Raw genomic sequence first — 17,861 nt, 5'->3', positions numbered from 1 at the left:
CACAGTTGCTGAAGCAGCAAGGCAGATGACTAGTGTAAGTAAAGAAAGACTCAACTTGAATCTGGCAGATTACAACATAAAGCACATTTGAAGATCTATGCTCTGGCAATACATGCAGCAAAGAAGCAGTTCTTTTCTGCCCACATTGTGTCTGCAAGTTCACATCCATCGGAGTTGGCTAGGACTGCAGAGGGCTAGTATGTAGCTCCTCCTCCTTTGAACCCAAACTTAGAACCATCAGTGACCCATTGTGAAGTTTCTCATGGTTTTTTTTGTGGATAAAATTTCTTGTAACGCTGAACTGGATTCATCATTTGCTGCAGAGTAGTTTTACTGTAGTGTTATTACTACTGCAGATATTAGCATCTATCCAGGTGTCCTTCAACTGCTCTTGTGGGACTAGATAGGGTCATTTTCAGACTCCTGCAGATGTAAACAAGCTGCCTCGGACTGTGCATCCTCCAACCTGTTCTCTTGACCCTTGCCCAACTTGGCTTATTTCATCTGGCAATCATATTATCAGAGAGGGTCTGGTAAATATTATAAATGCTTCTCTAAGGTAGGGCAGGATGCCTCCTTGCCTTAAGTAGGCTATCATTAGACCATAGTTGAAGAAACCTGTATGGGGTATCTCAGAATTAGTCAATTATAGACCTGTCTCCAGTCGTTCATGGTTAGGCAAGGTGACTGAGCAGGTGGTGGCCTCTCAGCTCCTGGCAGTTTTGGAGGAAACAGGTTATCTAGACCCATTTCAAACTGGCTTCCAAATGGGATGTGTGGTTTGGAGGGACTGCCTTGGTGGATGATCTCCAGTTAGGCATAGCCAGAGGGAGTGTTGCTCTGTCGGTTCTTTTGGATTTCCCGAAAGCTTTTGATGCCATTGAAAGCCTACCGAGATCACATGAGGAGGTCCAGTTTCGGTTACAGTTGCCCCCGGTTCATTTGGCAGCTTGGAACCTGGTCTTCTCTGTGGCTGCCCCAGGGCTTTGGAATGTGCTCCCTGTCAAAAAAAATCTGGCTGCCTTAAAAAAACTAAAACAAAAAAACCCCTTAAGACACCTGCTTTCTCAGGCTTTTTGCTAAAAATATTTTAAACTGCTTTAATTGTTTTTTAATTATTTTATTTAATTATATTTAATTAAACTGTAATTATTACTGTTTTGTTTCTGCATTTTTAAATAGTTGTATACCACCTGGATATTTGCATGTCAGGTGGTTTATACATGTGATAAATAAATAAGTAAATCTCCTTCAAACTGAGAGCAAGGCTGTCTCTGTGGCGCAGTTCCTCATATGCACACACAGAGACATCCCTGGCATTTCCCGGGAGCTTTCCAGATTACATGCTACAAACACAGTAAAATGCTTTGCCTTGGCAGGATCGTATTGAAAACGACCCCCAGGATCTCAAACTCCTACAACAGGAAAATACAGCTACTGTACTTTTCTGCAGCTCCTTGCAGTGTTGTAGCACTAGAACGCAAAGAGAAAATCCCAAGTAAGGCATCGGAAATGTGAACGGCACCTTGCGCTCAGCACAGGGACTGCAGTGTCACAGCACAGGAAGTGTGGAAGAAGCACACTTAGCAGACCCATGCTGACCCTGTGGAAGGGGTTAATCTGGAAAGTGCCCAGGTAGATTGGGAAAGACTCTCTCTCTAACCTTGGAGAGCCGCTGCCAATCAGTGGTGCAGATGATACTGAGTGACATGGACCAATGCGATACGGCAGCTTCCTGTGTTCCTACGAGCTTCATGGCTTAGCCTTGATCTCCAAAGTCCTAGTCTGACTCTAGCTCTGGCTATTCCCCCACCCCACCCTTTACAGAACAAAAAAGATGACTGAGAGTCATGGTAGAAGTTTATAAGACATGCACGGTGTGAAGAAAGCAGAGAGAGAATATCCTTCCATCATCATGCAATAATGCAGGTCATCCAATGACTCTGACTAGCAGGACAGACAAGAGAAAGGACCTCTTTTTCTCAATAAGCCATTTATGGAATTTGCTGCTGCCAGATGTGGCAATCGCCACTGGCTTGGATGGTTTTAAAAGGGGGATAGACAAATCCATGGGAGACAGGTCTATCCACGTGGCTACTAGTCCTGATGGTGATAGGCTTCCTCCAGCCTCAGAGGCAGGATGCAAGGGAACAACAGCAGGAGAGGGGGCATGTCTTCATTTGCTGCTAGCTGGTGGGCTCCCCAGGGGCATCTGGTGGGCCACTGTGGGAAACAGGATGCTGGACTAGATGGACCCCTTTTTGTTTGACCCAGCTGGGCTCTCCTCCTCCTCTTATCAGCGTGGTCTATGCAAACACAGGCATAACAGGGGATTATATTTAACTCAGACAAGTTGACAAAGTATTTTCCTAATGCTTTGTGACAGGACCCAAGACCAGATTCTGTGACATCTCTGTGCATGCGTGTTCTTGCACAATACGACTACCTCCAGCCTTAATCTTCTTCTCCCAAGGCTTAAGCATACCCCCCCCCTCACAATTCCTTCTGCCTTTCCTGATGGGGTTTGCCTTGAGGAAAAACACTACAGGCATCTGTTCTGCTCTCCTCTGGATCCTTTCCAAAGTGTCACTGACAGCCATCAAACTGTGGTGCTGAGAATGCAACTTAGCTCTCCTCCCAAGCAGCCTCATCAGTGCTGATGAGCAGTTGAAGCAATTGGACATTGAATGGGGAGCTTAAACAGCTGACACAGTTTGGGACTTCCCAAAAACAGAAGACAATAAAGCCACCCAAAGGGGGAAGCACTCTGCTCTCCTGGACCATTCCGTCCTGCTTCATCCCATGCAGAGTCTAGGAGCTGCAGCAGGCATAGGCTGCTAGGTCGTGTGTGTGTGTGTAGGGGGCTGTCTTGAGACAGGGAGTTCCAAAGGACAACAAAGAACTATTGCAGGAGCTGATCTCCATGAGAAGGTAAGAGACTTCCACTCACTGTCCGGACCTGTGTTTAAATCTTGCTGTAGTTACTGACTGCCTTGATGCCCTGTGGTCAGTTGCCAGCTCCTCTTCTCAGTTTTCCATCTATAAAATGGGGAAAGAGAAAGACGAGCCATCTACCTCCCTGGCATATTGTGAGAGGGCCCAAGAGGCAGCTCTTAAGCACTTTGCACAGGGAAAGGCTGCACACTCAAACTAAAGCAGCACTGAGTGAAGCTTAGCCGTGGGGTCTAGAGGCTGGGCTCGGAGCCTGAGAAGCAGGATTCACCACCTCACCGCTCAGTTGTGGACTACGTGCCGGGAGACACTTTCACTTTTGTTCTGGAAGCCTCCCAGCAGCTGGGAATAAGCTGGTAAACTCAACTGGGGTGCCATTTGATGGGGATGATGAACTATTGTCTGGTTGTCTGGAGAGGGAAATCCCTTTCAACAGTTCAGGGGACTTATCTAAAAGGATTCTCGGTGGTTGCTTCAGTATTAGGTGGAGGGAATGGGATGGTCTTTGCTAGTGCAGGATGTCTGTCTGTCTGCCCTCATGGGGACGGCTCATACATACAAGTTCATCCGTGGACAACTGTGTCTAAAGGTGGTGTCTGAATGTGTGAATGAACCATCAGAGATGCCACACTACAGACAAAATCTAGACCCATTTCAAACTGGCTTTTGGGCAGGCTATGGGGTGGAGACTGCCTTGGTTGGCCTGATGGATGATCTCCAATTGGAAATTGACATAGGGAGTGTGACTCTGTTGGTCCTTTTGGATCTCTCAGCGGCTTTCGATACTATTGACCATAGTATGCTTCTGGAACTGGGGATTGGGGGTGGGAGGCACTGCTTTGCAGTGGTTCCGCTCCTACCTCACGGGCATATTCCATATGGTGTTTCTTGGAGACTGTTCTTCAAAATCTGAACTTTCATATGGTGTCCCTCAGGGCTCCATATTGTCTCTGATGTTGTTCAACATCTACATAAAACCGCTGGGAGAGATCATCAGGGGATTTGGTGCAGGGTGTTATCAATATGCTGTTGACACCCAAATCTGTTTCTCCATGTCAACATCATCAGGGAAAGGCATAACCCACCTAAATGCCTGCCTGGAGGCAGTAATGGGCTGGATGAGGGATAACAAACTGAGGCTGAATCCAGATAAGACGGAGGTTCTTATTGTGCAGGGTTGAAACTCGGGAGATGATTTTGAACTGCCTGTTCTGGATGGGGTTACGCTCCCTCAGAAGGAACAGGTACACAGTCTGGAGGTGCTTCTGAATCCGAACCTCTCCTTGGTGTCCCAGGTTGAGGCAGTGGCCAGAGGTGCTTTTTATCAGTGTTGGCTGATACACCCGCTGTGTCCATTTCTTGAGATGAATGACCTCAAAACAGTGGTACATTTGTTGTAAACAGATTATTGTAAATCTCTAGGCTGGATTACTGCAATGCACTCTATGTGGGGCTGCCTTTGTACATAGTCTGGAAACTGCAGTTGGTTCAGAACGTGGCAGCCAGGTTGGTCTCTGGGTCATCTAGGAGAGACCATATTACTCCTGTCTTGAAGGAATTGCACTGGCTGCCGATACGTTTCCAGGCAAAATACAAGGTGCTGGTCATTACCTATAAAGCCCTAAACAGCTTAGGCCCTGGGTATTTAAGAGAACTTCTTCTTCGCCATGAGCCCTGCCGCCTATTAAGATCATCTGGAGAGGTTTGCCTGAGGCTTCCACCAACTCGTCTGGTGGCTACTTGGGAACGGGCCTTCTCCGTTGCTGCCCCTGGACTTTGGAATGCGCTCCCTGTTGAAATATGAGCCTCCCCATCTCTGGCAACTTTCAAAAAGGCACTGAAGACACATTTATTCACCCAGGCTTTTGATTCGATTTATAGTTTTAAATAATTTTAATACTGGGTTTTAAATGTTTTTAATCTTTTAAATGATTTTAATTGTTAATTGATCTAATGTTCGAATGATTTTAATTGTAAACCTCCCAGAGACGCCTGTTTTGGGCAGAATAGAAATATTTTAAATCAATAAAAATAAATAAAATAATTAAAAATGTCCACAGGTCCTCCCATCACCGCAAACACCCGGTCTTTCAGCTGAGCCATTTCATACGGTCGGCTTGCCAGTCATCAAGGACTGCTCCACACAGGTAGGCAGGCAGGCAGGCAGGCATTGATTTCTCTTCACATCATGGCTGGTCACTGAATGGGTGGACCGACCCCAATGAAAAGCATTGCCTTTGAAATCCTGCCCAGGGCGGTCCTTCCATGAGGTGCGCTGAGAGGGTTGCCCAGGCAGTGGATTGCTGAGGCACCACTGAGGCAGCAAGATGCCCTGCTGCCCCCCTCTTGGGGGGGGGGGAAGAAAGGGAGGAAAGTGTGGGCCAGGGGGTGGGCATTTGGCGCCCTGCCTCAGGTGCACAGCGGTCCTGAGCCACCACCACTGGTTCTACCTGTGGTGCTAAGTCTATGGTAATGACCTGGTGTTCACACAAAGTCGTTACTGAATGTTGCAGCTATCAAGTGGAGCACATGCATGTGTGAACCCACTCACAGATGCCTCTCCATGCACATTTGCTGATCGTATTCTCCTAACTTTGCACCAGTGGTCTAGTGTTCGCCCTAACGAACAATAGCTTTGTGAGCAGCACAATTCAGCTGCCTTATACTGAGTTGGCCCATTGGGCCATCTAGAGAGAAGCATTGTCTACACTGACTGGCAGCAGCTTTCCGGGGTTGCAGACAGAGGCGGGGGGTCTGCCCCAGCCCTGCCTGGCTGTGGGACTGAACCGGGGCCCTTCTGCATGCCAAGCAAGCACTCGGCCTCTGAGCTAGGACGGCTCCGTCCTCTTGGGCTGAAGCATGTCCAGCCCTTGCATCGGGACTGATGGAGCCGGGTGCTGGGTAGCCACGGCGGCCTTCTGCTCTGTTTGGTGGGCCTCTGATGGGGAGGGAGAGTGCTCTGCTCTGGCGAGAGGGACCACAAGAGCAGAACCCACAGACCACACCACGTTCTTGGCGCTCGACTTGCGGGCTCCAAGGCCAAGCCACTCACTGCTCCTGCAAGCTCAAAAATGCTCTTTCTGCCCATGGAATGTTCCCACAAAGAACAGGAAAAACATGTTTAAGCTTGAGTGAAGGATGTGGATAGGCAATAAGGGCTTCTGGATTTTCTCACTCTTTCCCCATCATCTCCCCACAAGCTCCAGGCAGCAAACAAAGCTCATGTGAAGCTAAGGGGCTGGCCCAAGCCCCTCCAGGGAGCTTCACTGGAGCTCAGGAGTTGGACTCCAGGGCGTGCCTGGATCCAGGCATGCCCTGCTACACAGCACCAACTCCTCTGCATCCTTTTGTGTGGCAGGGAGGAAATCTGATTCCACACACAGAAATCAATATACACCGTTCTGGATTAATGGTGCAAATTATTTACACACTAATAGTATAATACCATTATACAAATCTATGGTGCGGCCAGGGGCATAACTATCATTGGGCAAGGGGAGACAGTTGTCTGGGGGCCCACTGCCTTGGGGAGGGGGCAGAGGCAAGTCACATGACTGACTCCCCCAGCTGCACACCCGCCTGGGCTTCCTTCAGTTGTATTCATCCTCCAAAATTGATGTGAGTGTTAAGACCTGGAGTTACCAGGGCAGCATGTCTTTCTCTAGTACCATTACATGACTTGCATTGTCCACAATTCACAAAACTTTTTAAAAAACCATTTAGGATGATGTTCTATTGTGGCATATATAGACATGCTTTTTGTTACCACTATTCAGCCTCATTTAAGATTTCTTTACTTCATGAGCTGAGCTTTGAGTGGTGGGGGGCATTTTAAAATCTTGTCTCTGGGCCCACTCCAACCTTGCTAAACCCTGGGTGCGGCCACATTTGGAATACTACGTGAAGTTCTGGGCACCGTATATTAAGAAGGACACTGTAGAACTGGAAAAGGTACAGGGGCTTTTTTGTTTGGACTACAGGGAGACATGATAGAAGTGTATACAATTATGCATGGCGTAGAGAGAGTGAACAGAAAGAAATTGCCCACCCTGACAACTCTAGAACAAGGGGTCATCAAATGAAACTGAAGGCTGGGAAATTTAGGACTGTCAAGAGGGAGTACTTTTTCACACCGTGTATAGTTAATTTATGGAATTCTCTGCCAAGGGTTGTGGTGATGGCCACCACCTTGTATCGCTTTAAGCGGGGCTTAGACAAATTCACAGAGGACAGGTCTATCAATGGCTACTAGTCTGGTGGCTGTGGGCCACCTCCAGGCTCAGAGGCAAGATGCAAAGGGGCAAGGCGGGGAGACAAAAAATCAGTACCCCAATTTTTTTGAAGCATAAAGTTAGCTTCCAGAATTAACTCTTCTAGGCTTTAAAAGGTTTTGGGGGCCAAAAAGCTGAGCATGGTCATGGACTTTGACAGTGAATATCAGCTGCTCAGGCAGACTGAAGACGAACACCCGGATTTCAGGTTCTGACCAAAAGCCACAATCCCTGCAACGGGAGGCGTGTCTGGCTCGTGCCCCACTGCTGAGACCACAAACAGGAATCTAAACAGAAACTTGGGCTTCTGTGGCAGACGCAATGTGGGAGAAACGAAACTCAGTAGGGCAGTGGAGCAAAGGGCTGAGTCCAGAGGAAACAGATGGGAGGTGCTCCATCCTTCTCTGCTGGATAGATGTCACCAGAGTTTGGCCCCATGAAGATGTCTCATGCCTGACAGAGCCATGTTTAGGTAACAGACCAAAGGTCATGAGTTACACAGTTGTACACAGTTGTCCATTGCAGTTGTCCATTGCAGTTGTACACAGTTGTCCAGTACACAGTTGTCCATTGCAGAGGAATGCTTCTCCCAGGCATTCTTGGCACTAGCAGGATATTATGGGTATAACTGATATTTATATACCACTCTTCAATCAAAGTTCCCAAAGTGGTTTACATAGAAAAATAAATAATAAATAAATCAGGTGGCTTCCTGTCCCCAAAGGGCTCACAATCTAAAAAGAAACATAAGGCAGATACCAGCAACAGCCACTGGAGGGATGCTGTGCTGGGGACGGAGAGGGCCAGTTGCTCTGCTAAATATAAAAGAATCACCACATTAGTATTATTATTATTATTATTATTTCTTGATCACACAGTCAGACAGGTGTTATTGACTGGTTCGTTTTATCCAGACATCGAGTCCTTCCCAAGGACCTGGGATGGCTGAATTTTATCATCAATACTGTTGGTTATTATAGATGTCGTCACAAAATATAGGCTGTTCCCAGTAAAGTTGCTTTTTGTAATTAGCTGATGGTGATTTCTGTGGCCCCTATGGTGTTGAGGTGCTCTTCAAGGTCTTTTGGAACTGCACCCAGGGCCCCAATTACCACTGGGATTATTTTGGTCTTTTTCTGCCACAGCCTTTCAATTTCAATTTGGAGATCTTTGTATTTTGTTATTTTTTCTATTTCTTTTCTTCTATTCTGCTATCCCCTGGTATTGCTATGTCGATTCTTTTAACTTGTTTTTCTTTCTTCTCGACTACAGTTATATCTGGTGTATTGTGTGGCAGATGTTTGTCTGTCTGTAGTTGGAAGTCCCATAATATTTTTGCATCTTCATTTCCTTCAACTTTTTCAATTTTATGGTCCCACCAATTTTTGGCTACAGGTAGCTTGTATTTTTTGCAGATGTTCCAGTGTATCATCCCTGCTACCTTGTCATGCCTTTGTTTGTAGTCAGTCTGTGCAGTCTTTTACAGCAGCTGATTAGGTGGTCCACTGTTTCATCTGCTTCTTTACAAAGGCGGCACTTGCTGTTTGTTGTTGACTTTTCTACTTTTGCTCTTATTGCATTTGTTCTTAGTGCCTGTTCTTGTGCAGCCAATATTAAACCCTCTGTTTGTTTGTTTCTTCAAGTTGCCATTCTTAAGCCATTGCCAGGTCTTGGTGATGTCTGATTTTCCACTTATATTGTGCAAATATTGACCATGCAGTGGCTTCTTTTTCCATTTTTCTGCTCAGTTCTTGACTTGTTCTTTCTTGTAGGCCTACTTGGTTTAATTGGTGTTGAATAGTTTCGCGTTATTGACCATTTGAAGTGCATCTTCTTCACTGTCCTTGATATATTCTTCAAGGCCTCTTTTCTCCTTCTCTACTGTTTGATGGACTTGCAGCATTCCTCTTCCACCTGAGCTGCAAGGGAGGTATAGCCTATCTATATCACTGCGGGGGTGCAGAGCATGATTGATGGTCATGATTTTCCTGGTCTTATGATCTAGCATCTCTAGCTCTGCCTGGGTCCAGTCTATTATTCCTGCAGTGTATCTGATAACAGGTATAGCCCAGGTGTTTATGGCGTGTATGGTGTTCCCACCATTGAGTTTGGACTTTAGGGTTTTTCTAACTCTCCTGATGTATTCACTTCCCATTTTTCTTTTAACTTCAGTGTGTGCGATGTTATCAGCCTGGAGAATGCCCAAGTATTTGTAAGGTTCTTTCTCTTCCAGGTTCTTGATATTGCTTCCATTGGGCAGTTCTATTCCTTCTGTTTTTGTTATTTTCCCTCTGTTCATTATTAATGCAGCACACTTGTCTAGTCCAAACTCCATTGCTATATTGCTACTGAACATATGGACAGTGTTTAGCAGTGATTCGATTTCTGACTGGGACTTTCCATACAATTTCTGATCATCCATGTACAGCAGATGGTTGATTTGACTTGATGTTTTAGATGTTTGGTATCCGAGGCCTGTTTTTTTAGTATTTGTGAAAGTGGAGTCATGGCGATTACAAACAACAGAGGGGATAGTGAGTCCCCTTGGAAAATACCTCTTCTAATGCTAACCTGTCCAAGTGTCTCACCATTGACTTTTAACTGTGTACTCCACATGCTCATTGCTTTTTAAATAAATATCTGAATATTTTTGCTGACACCAGTTGTTTCTAAACATTTTAGTATCCATGTGCGATTCAATGAGTTGAAGGCTTTCTTGTAGTCAATCCATGCAACACTTAGATTGGTTTTTCTTCTCTTGCAATTTTCTAAAATCATTTTGTCAATCAGCAGCTGGTCTTTTGTGCCTCTGGTGTTCGGACAATTTCCTTTCTGTTCAACTGGAAAATGTTTGGTAGTTAATAAGTGTTGCATCACTTCATATGCTATTATTCCAGTTAATAATTTGAACATGGTTGACAGACAGGTTATTGGTCTATAATTACTTGGAAGTGCACCTTTTGCTGGGTCTTTCATGATGAGATGAGTTTTGCCAGTTGTTAACCATTGTTAAATATCACCTCCTTGCAAAATGTGATTGAACTGTTTTGATAGTTGTTTATGAAGGCTTGTTAGGTGTTTAAGCCAAAAGCCATGCAGTTCATCGTCGCCTGGCGCAGTCCAATTTTTAATTTTCTTTTCTCTTTCACTTATTAATTCTGGTGTTATTATTAGATCTTGCATTTGTTGGTTACATTTTTTGACCTCTTTCACCCAGCCTGCTTTTTTATTATAATCTATTGGATTGTCCCATAATTTCCCCCAGAATTGCACTGTTTCTTCTTTGTTTGGTGTTTCTATGTTTCTTGCAGTTTCTCCTTCTATGCTTTGGTAGAAACGTCTCTGATTTAACTGGAATTGGAGATTCTGCCTGTGTTGTGTAATTCTGGCTTCATATCTGCTAATCTTCTTTGACACTGCTGTTATTTGCTGCTTTATTATTTCCAGGACTTCTCTAATTTTCCTTGAATCTAGGTGGTATTTTTGGATCAGATACTGTTTGGTGTTTTCATTCTTCAGCTTCTTGTCTTTCATATCTTTCAATTTACTAGCATCTGATCTAAGCCTGGAGATTTTATTTTCTAATCTAATCTTCCATTTAGGTGATGTACTACTTTCTTTTTTTCATGTCCACTGATCTTATATCCGAGCTCTTATGTTATTGTTGCTGCACTGTACATTAGTTGGTTTGTTTCTTGCAAATTCTTGGTTGTTATTTCTGCAAGTGCAGCATTTACATCTTTTAATACCTGAGCAAGTTGTTTTTTGGCAACTGTTTTTAGAGCTGGAAGTCGAACCCTGGTGGTTGTTTGATTCATGTGCTCAGTTATTTTTTGCTTTAGTTCTTGTTGCTTTTCTGTTAAACGGCATTCGGGTTTTTGAGGTGAAGGCAAAGGGGAGGTTGCTTGGTTTTGATTTTGAAACAGTTCAGCAACAGTGGCATCCTCTATTTCCAACACCTCCTCCACCTGTGCCTGAGCAACTTCTTCGATTGGTGGTCATTCTTCTTCCATATCTTGAGCCTGTGTTGCTCTTTGCAGTTCTTCCAGCTCAACTCCTGTGAATACTTTATTTCTTATTATGTATCTTCTCTGGTCTGCTAGCCTTTGTTCTGTTATTTCTGTATCTGGATGCTTCTCTTTCCAAATGTAGTACATTCTTTTTAAATAACCTCTTCTAGTTGGACTAGACTTGTAATAGCAGATCATTATTTCCTTGTTGGCATTTTTCGTATTTTATTTTTTTTGGTTAAGCGACGTTTCTTCCAGTAACTTTGCTGTCTTCAGCCCTGGTTGCTCAACTGAAGATCCTGAGTCCTGTTGCCCACTTGCCACCAGATATCCAGGGACTCCAGCACCTGGCGCGGTCCTTTTTGACCCAGGCGACGACTGATCCGGTATAGATTTATTAAAGTTTCATCTCACCATATTGTTGATGGGAGAGGCACTATTCTTAAAAACAACAACAACAACAGCAACAATACAAGATAGACACCAGCAACAGTCACTGGAGGTACTGTGCTGGGGGTGGAGAGGGCCAGTTACTCTCCCCCTGCTAAATAAAGAGAATCACCACGGTAAAAGGTGCCTCTTTGCCCAGTTAGCAGGGGATAAGGTGTCTCTTTAGCAGGAGGTTGAATTCATCCCATGTGAATCAGCAGTTGGAGGAATTATTGATCAGATTCACATACACATACACATTATGACCCAACAGCTCCCACAGATCAGTATACAATGAAAGTGCCAGACAACGAAAACTACTATTACTACTCTGTCCAGGTAATGCTGACTTGAAATACCTCTCCTGCAAGAGCAGCACTTTAAGTTGGGAGGAGTTTTTTGGTTTTTTTTTTTTTTTTTTTTTTTTGCAATTTTGGAGGTGGGGTGCAAACATGAGCAAAGCATGGGTGAACCTGGGTGCTGGTGGGGGCTTACAAGGCTGCTCAATGTGGGGGCCCCAGATTTGGTTGGGTTACAACTCTCGTCAAGCCTGACTACTGACCACTGTGCTGGCAACAATGGGAACTGAAGTCTAACAACAGCTGGAAGGCTGAAGTTGGACCACAACCCTGCCCGAGAGTGAGGTCAGGAATCATAGTACCATAGAACTTTAGAGCTAGAAGAGACCCTGGAGGTCTTAGTGAAGGAAACTGCCACAGCATCTCTGACAAGCATCTGTCCAGGTTCTGGTTTTGTTGGGGTTTTGTGATTATTTAGCAAAGCACCAAGGAATCGACCACTCCAGTTACAGAGTGCAGAGTTTTGTGGTTGTAGCTATTCAGAGAAACACACATGGAGATCACTGTAGAGTCTAAGTTACTTCACTAGTTCATTGGTGAAGTACATTTGGGATAGGAAAGACCTAGTCTTATCTATCAGCTACTCAAGGAATAGGTAGGGAGAGAGAGAGAAGTTTCCATTTTCTCTCTAGGAGGAAAGGAAGAGGACTGACTCCCTACAGGAAGTACCTGAGAAGGAGTCAAGGCAGGGGTCACAGAGGAGAGGCAAGCAGGGACAGGTAAGGAGACCCTTACTCACTATTTCTACTCCCAATGCCCCTGGTGGTCATTAGGACAGTTGGTGCAAAGGGTTGATGCACTGGGACTCCATCTCCAACTGGCTGAAACTGTTCAGCCAAGAAGAGCCCCCCATTGCATGAGGCAGGCTGTTCCACTGTGGAATAGCTCTTAGGAAAGCCTTCCTGATATCTTGCCTCAATCTGCTTCCTTGTCATTGCAAGCCATGGGGAACCAGGTACTGCATGGGTCCCTGCCTTTCCCTCCCTCTGTGGCTAACAGCAGCTTTGGAAGGGGGTGGAATGGTGCAGGAAGGGATACCCCGCTCCTGCCAGGGCTGCAGAATGGATCCCAGTTGCCTTGCATGTAACCATGGCTTTGTTTTGTTTTCTCGCTTCTGCCCCAGGAGGCATGCAGACTTCTTCATCCCTGCTCCTCCGGTGCCTTCTGGGATTTGTCAGTTACGTCCTCCCAGGTATAGTTGCTTCTTCCCGCTGCCAACGAATCAGGGGTGGGTCTGGTGGGTGCCTAGATGGGAGACCTCTGAGGACCCCACATAACCAGAAGGGTAGGATTCTTTGAAGCAGCCCTTTTCTGAGGACCGGACCCTGGGGGAAGGTGGCCTTTCCTCCAAGGAGCTGGAGGCATTTGCATCCTCACAAGAACCCTGCAAGGCCGCTTCGGCTGAGAGAGAAAGAGGGCATGCACACAAGCAGCCCTACCCAGGTGGAGCTGCTCATGGAGAGGAGTACTGGGATCAGTCCAGATCCTGGTGCTGCCCTGCCAGGTAGCCTGGGTTTCTTACCCGGGTTTTTACTGAGGTAGAACGGCATGAACGCATGCCTCTACCCCAGTCCCCCGCTGTGTGGCTGCCTGGGCTGCCTGCAGTCTGAGCAGCCACAGAGCTGGGCAGCTCGAGTGCCCGGCAGCGGGGAAATCCCCCAAGGTGCCTCACTCCTCACCGGGAACATGGCGGAGGCCAAGCTTCGTTTCCCCGACCTCCAGATGGTCATGCCGCTCCCGGCAGTGCTGCTCGTGTGGGTGCAGGAGTGGTGCAGCCTAAAAGATAAGCATCGTCTGGTGGGGGGAGGGAGGTGCAGTGGTCCTACCCCCCCCTCAACTGCACACCATTAGGTCGTGTGGACGACCTTAAAAATTGGCCCAAAGGCACCCAGTAAGTTTCTCACAGCCATACAGGCTTTTGAACCCAGGTCTGGCCTGACCCCAGTTTAGCTCGCTAACCTCCAAACCGCACGGGCTGCCTTCTGACTGTCGCCTCCCTGCTCTGCTTGTGAGCACCCAGAAGCATCTGGCTGTCCCCTGCTGGAGACAGAATGCTAGACTGACTGCTGACCTGATCCGCTCACGCACCCTGAGTCCAGGGATCAACCAGCATCCCCACAGCCCGCAGTGGCATTTTAAATCTGGAAAGCAAAAGCGTATCGTCTGGATGTCTCACCCTGAAGGCAGGGGTTCCCAACCCTGGGTCCCCAGATGTGGTTAGACGACAACTCCTGTCATCTCATCCACTGTTGCGGGGGAGGATGGGAGGTGTAGTATAAGAACATCTGGAGACCCAAGCTCGGGAAGCCCTGGGTTCAGTCATAATGGGTTCCTGCTCAGTGGCCCTGAGCACACACTCTTGCTTAAGGACACGGAGCACCTTGCTGGATCCGACCAAAGTCTCCCTAGACTACCGTCCCCCAGCAGGCCAGGATCTGCTTCCTGCTCATCTCTGCTGTAGTGCAGCCTTCAGTTTCTACCCCCAGAGGTACCAGGACCTGAGTAGACCTTTCGTGGCACCCAGAAGCCTTGCCTCCTCCTCCTGAATGAGACAAGCACCCAGAGTGGCTCTTCAGTTGTGAGGGGATGCCCTCTGTCCATGCTCAGCAGCACACCTTTATCTTTACTGCTGGGATGAGCCCTGACATCCCAGCAGTAGGGTGTGGAGAGAGTGGAGAGAGAGGATTTTTCCTCCCTTTCTCCCAACACTAGAACCAGGGGTCATCCCATGGAAATGATTGCCAGGACCAACAAAAGGAAACACCTTTTTCACACAGCACATAATTGATCTATGGAATTCTCTGACACATGATGTGGCGATGGCCAACAGCTAAGATGGTCTTAAGATGGTCAACAGCTAAGATAGTCTTAATACACAAATTCATGGGTGACAGGTCTATCAATGGCTACTAGTCTGGATGGCTATAGGCCACCTCCAGCCTCAAAGGCAGGATGCCTCTGAGTACCAGTTGCAGGGGAGCAACAGCAGTAAGAGGGCATGCCCTCAACTCATGCCTGGAGGCTTCTCAGAGGCATCTGGTGGGCCACTGTGCGAAACAGGATGCTGGACTAGATGGGCCTCCTTGGGCCTGATCCAGCAGGGCTGTCCTTATGTTCTTATGACATTTCAAATGAGTGCTAGAACTGAGCCTTAAACCAGGTTTTAGTCACAGAGGATATGTCAGCCCTGGTTTCACAGTTTCCTCCAGAAAAATCCTAGGAACTGCAGTTCTGAGAGAGGGACTAGGGCTTAACAGAGAATCCTCAGCACCCTCACAGATCCCAGGATCCTTTGGAAGAAAGCATGACAATTAAATCAGCATGAAGTCCATATAAGCTTTGGAATGCAGATTATATACCCCAAGAGCGTGATAATGGCTAACACATCTTGGATCTTGTCTAGCATCCTTCCCTTCCTTCAATTATATCGTTTGATTAATTGATTGATTGATTGATTGATTGATTGCAGCCTTTGCTTCATGGACTGTCACATACCCCGAACGTCTGTCGAGTGTCAAAGATTCCTGTGTGCTGATCCCTTGCACCTTCAGCTATCCCAGAGATGTGGTCATCTCACAGGGCATCATAGCCATCTGGTACAGAGATCATTCCAACCAGCGCACTGTGGTCTACCATTCAGCAACGCCCAATACCATAGATGCCCAATTTCGAGACCGTGCAGAACTGATCGGTGACCTTCTCACAAAGAACTGCACCCTGCTCCTGAGAAGACTGGCTACTGAAGACAGTGGCTCGTACAGCTTCCGGTTTGAAATCAGTGAGAGAAATCGCTGGACAGCTCAGAGAGCGGTTCAGCTGACCATCACTGGTAAGAGTCAGATTCGCTTCCCAAAAAGGTATGTCATTAGCCTACTTTCCCTAAGGAAAGTAAATTTATAAGATCGCCCAGTATTCTCTCTCTATGTGTGTGTCCACGTGTGCGTCCCTATCAACTTTGCAATGCCTAGACTAATATGGTCCAAATTGGGTACAGTAGTGGGGACATGTAGGGACACCTCAACGGCATGGTTTGTGATGATGTCATCCACCTTGATTCAAGATGGTGGACACGTGAACATTCGAGTTGCAAGTGGGCTAACCTGTGAACCACCTAACCAATTTGGACCAAATTCTGTATTTTGAGAAGAAGGTGGATAAACTGGAAAGAGTACAGACCACAAGGATGATGAGGGGAATGGAAATCAAATCCCATGAGGACCAGTTGGGAGCTGCCAGCTGGTTAGGTTTTAGCCTGGAGAAGAGAAGACCAAGGGGGACATGACCGCCATCTTTACATATTAGAAGAGTTGTCCCATAGTATAAGGAAGAAGCATGGAAGGCCAGAACCAAGAGGTTGAAATTACAAGGAAGCAGATTCAGGCTAGTCACTAGAAGGAATTCCTTCACGGCAAAGGCTTGAGCGATATAGGAAGGTGCTGAAAGGCATCACCTCACAGTGTGCGGGAGGAGATGGCAATGATAGACCCAGGGGCGTAACTACGATTAGGCAAGGGGAGGCAGCTGCCTGGGGGCCCCCACGCCTCAAGGGGCCCCCCAGAGGCAAGTCACATGAAGCAAGTCACATGACTATGTACTGTGAAGTGTGTGTGTATATATCAGCGAGGGGCCCATTTTAAAATTTTGTCTCTGGGCCCACTCCAGCCTTGTTACGCCCCTGGATAGACCCCTCCTGTATTCTACCAAGAAAACCACATGGCTCTGTGGTCATCAGGAGTCGACACTGACTTGGCAGCACAACTTAAGGACTGCTTGACAGTAGAACAGTCTGCCTTGTGCAGTGGTGGGCTCTCCTTTGCTGAAGGTTTTCAAAGTCTGGAAGCCATCTCAGGCATGCTGTAGCATGAGAAGACCTCCAAGGTCCCTCCCAACTCTTACATTCAATCATTCTATGAGCCTAATGAAACCCACTCAAACATAAAATGATATTCAGCACTCTATCAAACTGAATAATTCCTTAAATTGCTTCATTGAAACTTCAGTATAGTGATACAGTTAGAGATTTGTGATAGGGGTGAAGCCACTGGCTGTGATTGGCTGAGCTGCCCTGATGTCACAGAACAGAAGGGCAGTCAGTGGGTAGGGCTTGTGGATTTTTCTAGTGTCCTCCTTCCTTTCCCCAAACATGGAGCACTGCCCCCTAGTGGATATTGTTGGCTGTCTCGCCTCAAAGAACTGTGTGTAGGAAATCCTCAAATTTTGACGAGACCTCCAATATTTTAACTGACTTTTCCTTGCTGCCTCTGAAGTCTCCACTGCTGGCCAATGAGCCTGTTCTGTTTCTTTCCTTCCTTAGAGGCTCCTGCCGTTCCCACCATCACTGCCCCAGAAAACCTGCGCGAGGGGATGCCAGTGACATTCAACTGCACCAGTCCATACGTCTGTCCCTACGGCAGCTTCTCCCTGCGATGGACAGGCTACAACACAGAGGTCTGGCATGTGTCCGGGAGGGTTCAGCTGGACACTGCCGGTGCGCTCAGGAAGCAGACGCTCAGCGCTTCGCTTTCCTGGCAGGATCACAACCGGAAGATGAGCTGCGAGTTGACTGTTGGGAGCAAGGTAGCAGCCAGCCAAGTTACACTCCGTGTGAAACGTGAGTGAAGTTCGCCTGGCCTGGTGGGGTGGCTGGAGCACCAGCAGTGACACCTCTGGTGGGGCCTGCTCTCAACCCCATCCCTCAGTTCTTGGACTCTGCTTTGATCCAGGCACAGAATATATTTGGTCACCTGTTTGTGACCATAAAGGCTGGGAAAGAACCGGCGAGGGAGAGCTGGTCTTGTGGTAGCAAGCACGAAGTGTCCCCGTTGCTAAGCAGGATCTGC

The 17,861-nt window shown here is 47.0% G+C and overlaps 1 protein-coding gene across 1 annotated transcript in view; it reads left to right on the top strand.

Moving 5' to 3' along the window:
• Positions 1-2,856: 2,856 nt before the first annotated feature.
• SIGLEC1 (sialic acid binding Ig like lectin 1) overlaps positions 2,857-17,861 on the top strand; it is a 46,238-nt gene continuing 31,233 nt past the window's right edge. Inside the window, exons 1-4 of the mRNA XM_053256722.1 lie at positions 2,857-2,931; positions 13,145-13,213; positions 15,491-15,850; positions 17,336-17,632. Coding sequence (XP_053112697.1) covers positions 13,150-13,213; positions 15,491-15,850; positions 17,336-17,632 — 721 coding nt within the window. The 5' untranslated portion in view covers positions 2,857-2,931; positions 13,145-13,149. The remainder of the gene's footprint in view (positions 2,932-13,144; positions 13,214-15,490; positions 15,851-17,335; positions 17,633-17,861) is intronic.

Source organism: Hemicordylus capensis, chromosome 5, assembly GCF_027244095.1.
Source record: "Hemicordylus capensis ecotype Gifberg chromosome 5, rHemCap1.1.pri, whole genome shotgun sequence".
In the NCBI taxonomy this organism is placed as follows: Eukaryota; Metazoa; Chordata; class Lepidosauria; order Squamata; family Cordylidae; genus Hemicordylus; species Hemicordylus capensis.
This window is presented reverse-complemented; position numbering and strand designations above follow the sequence as displayed.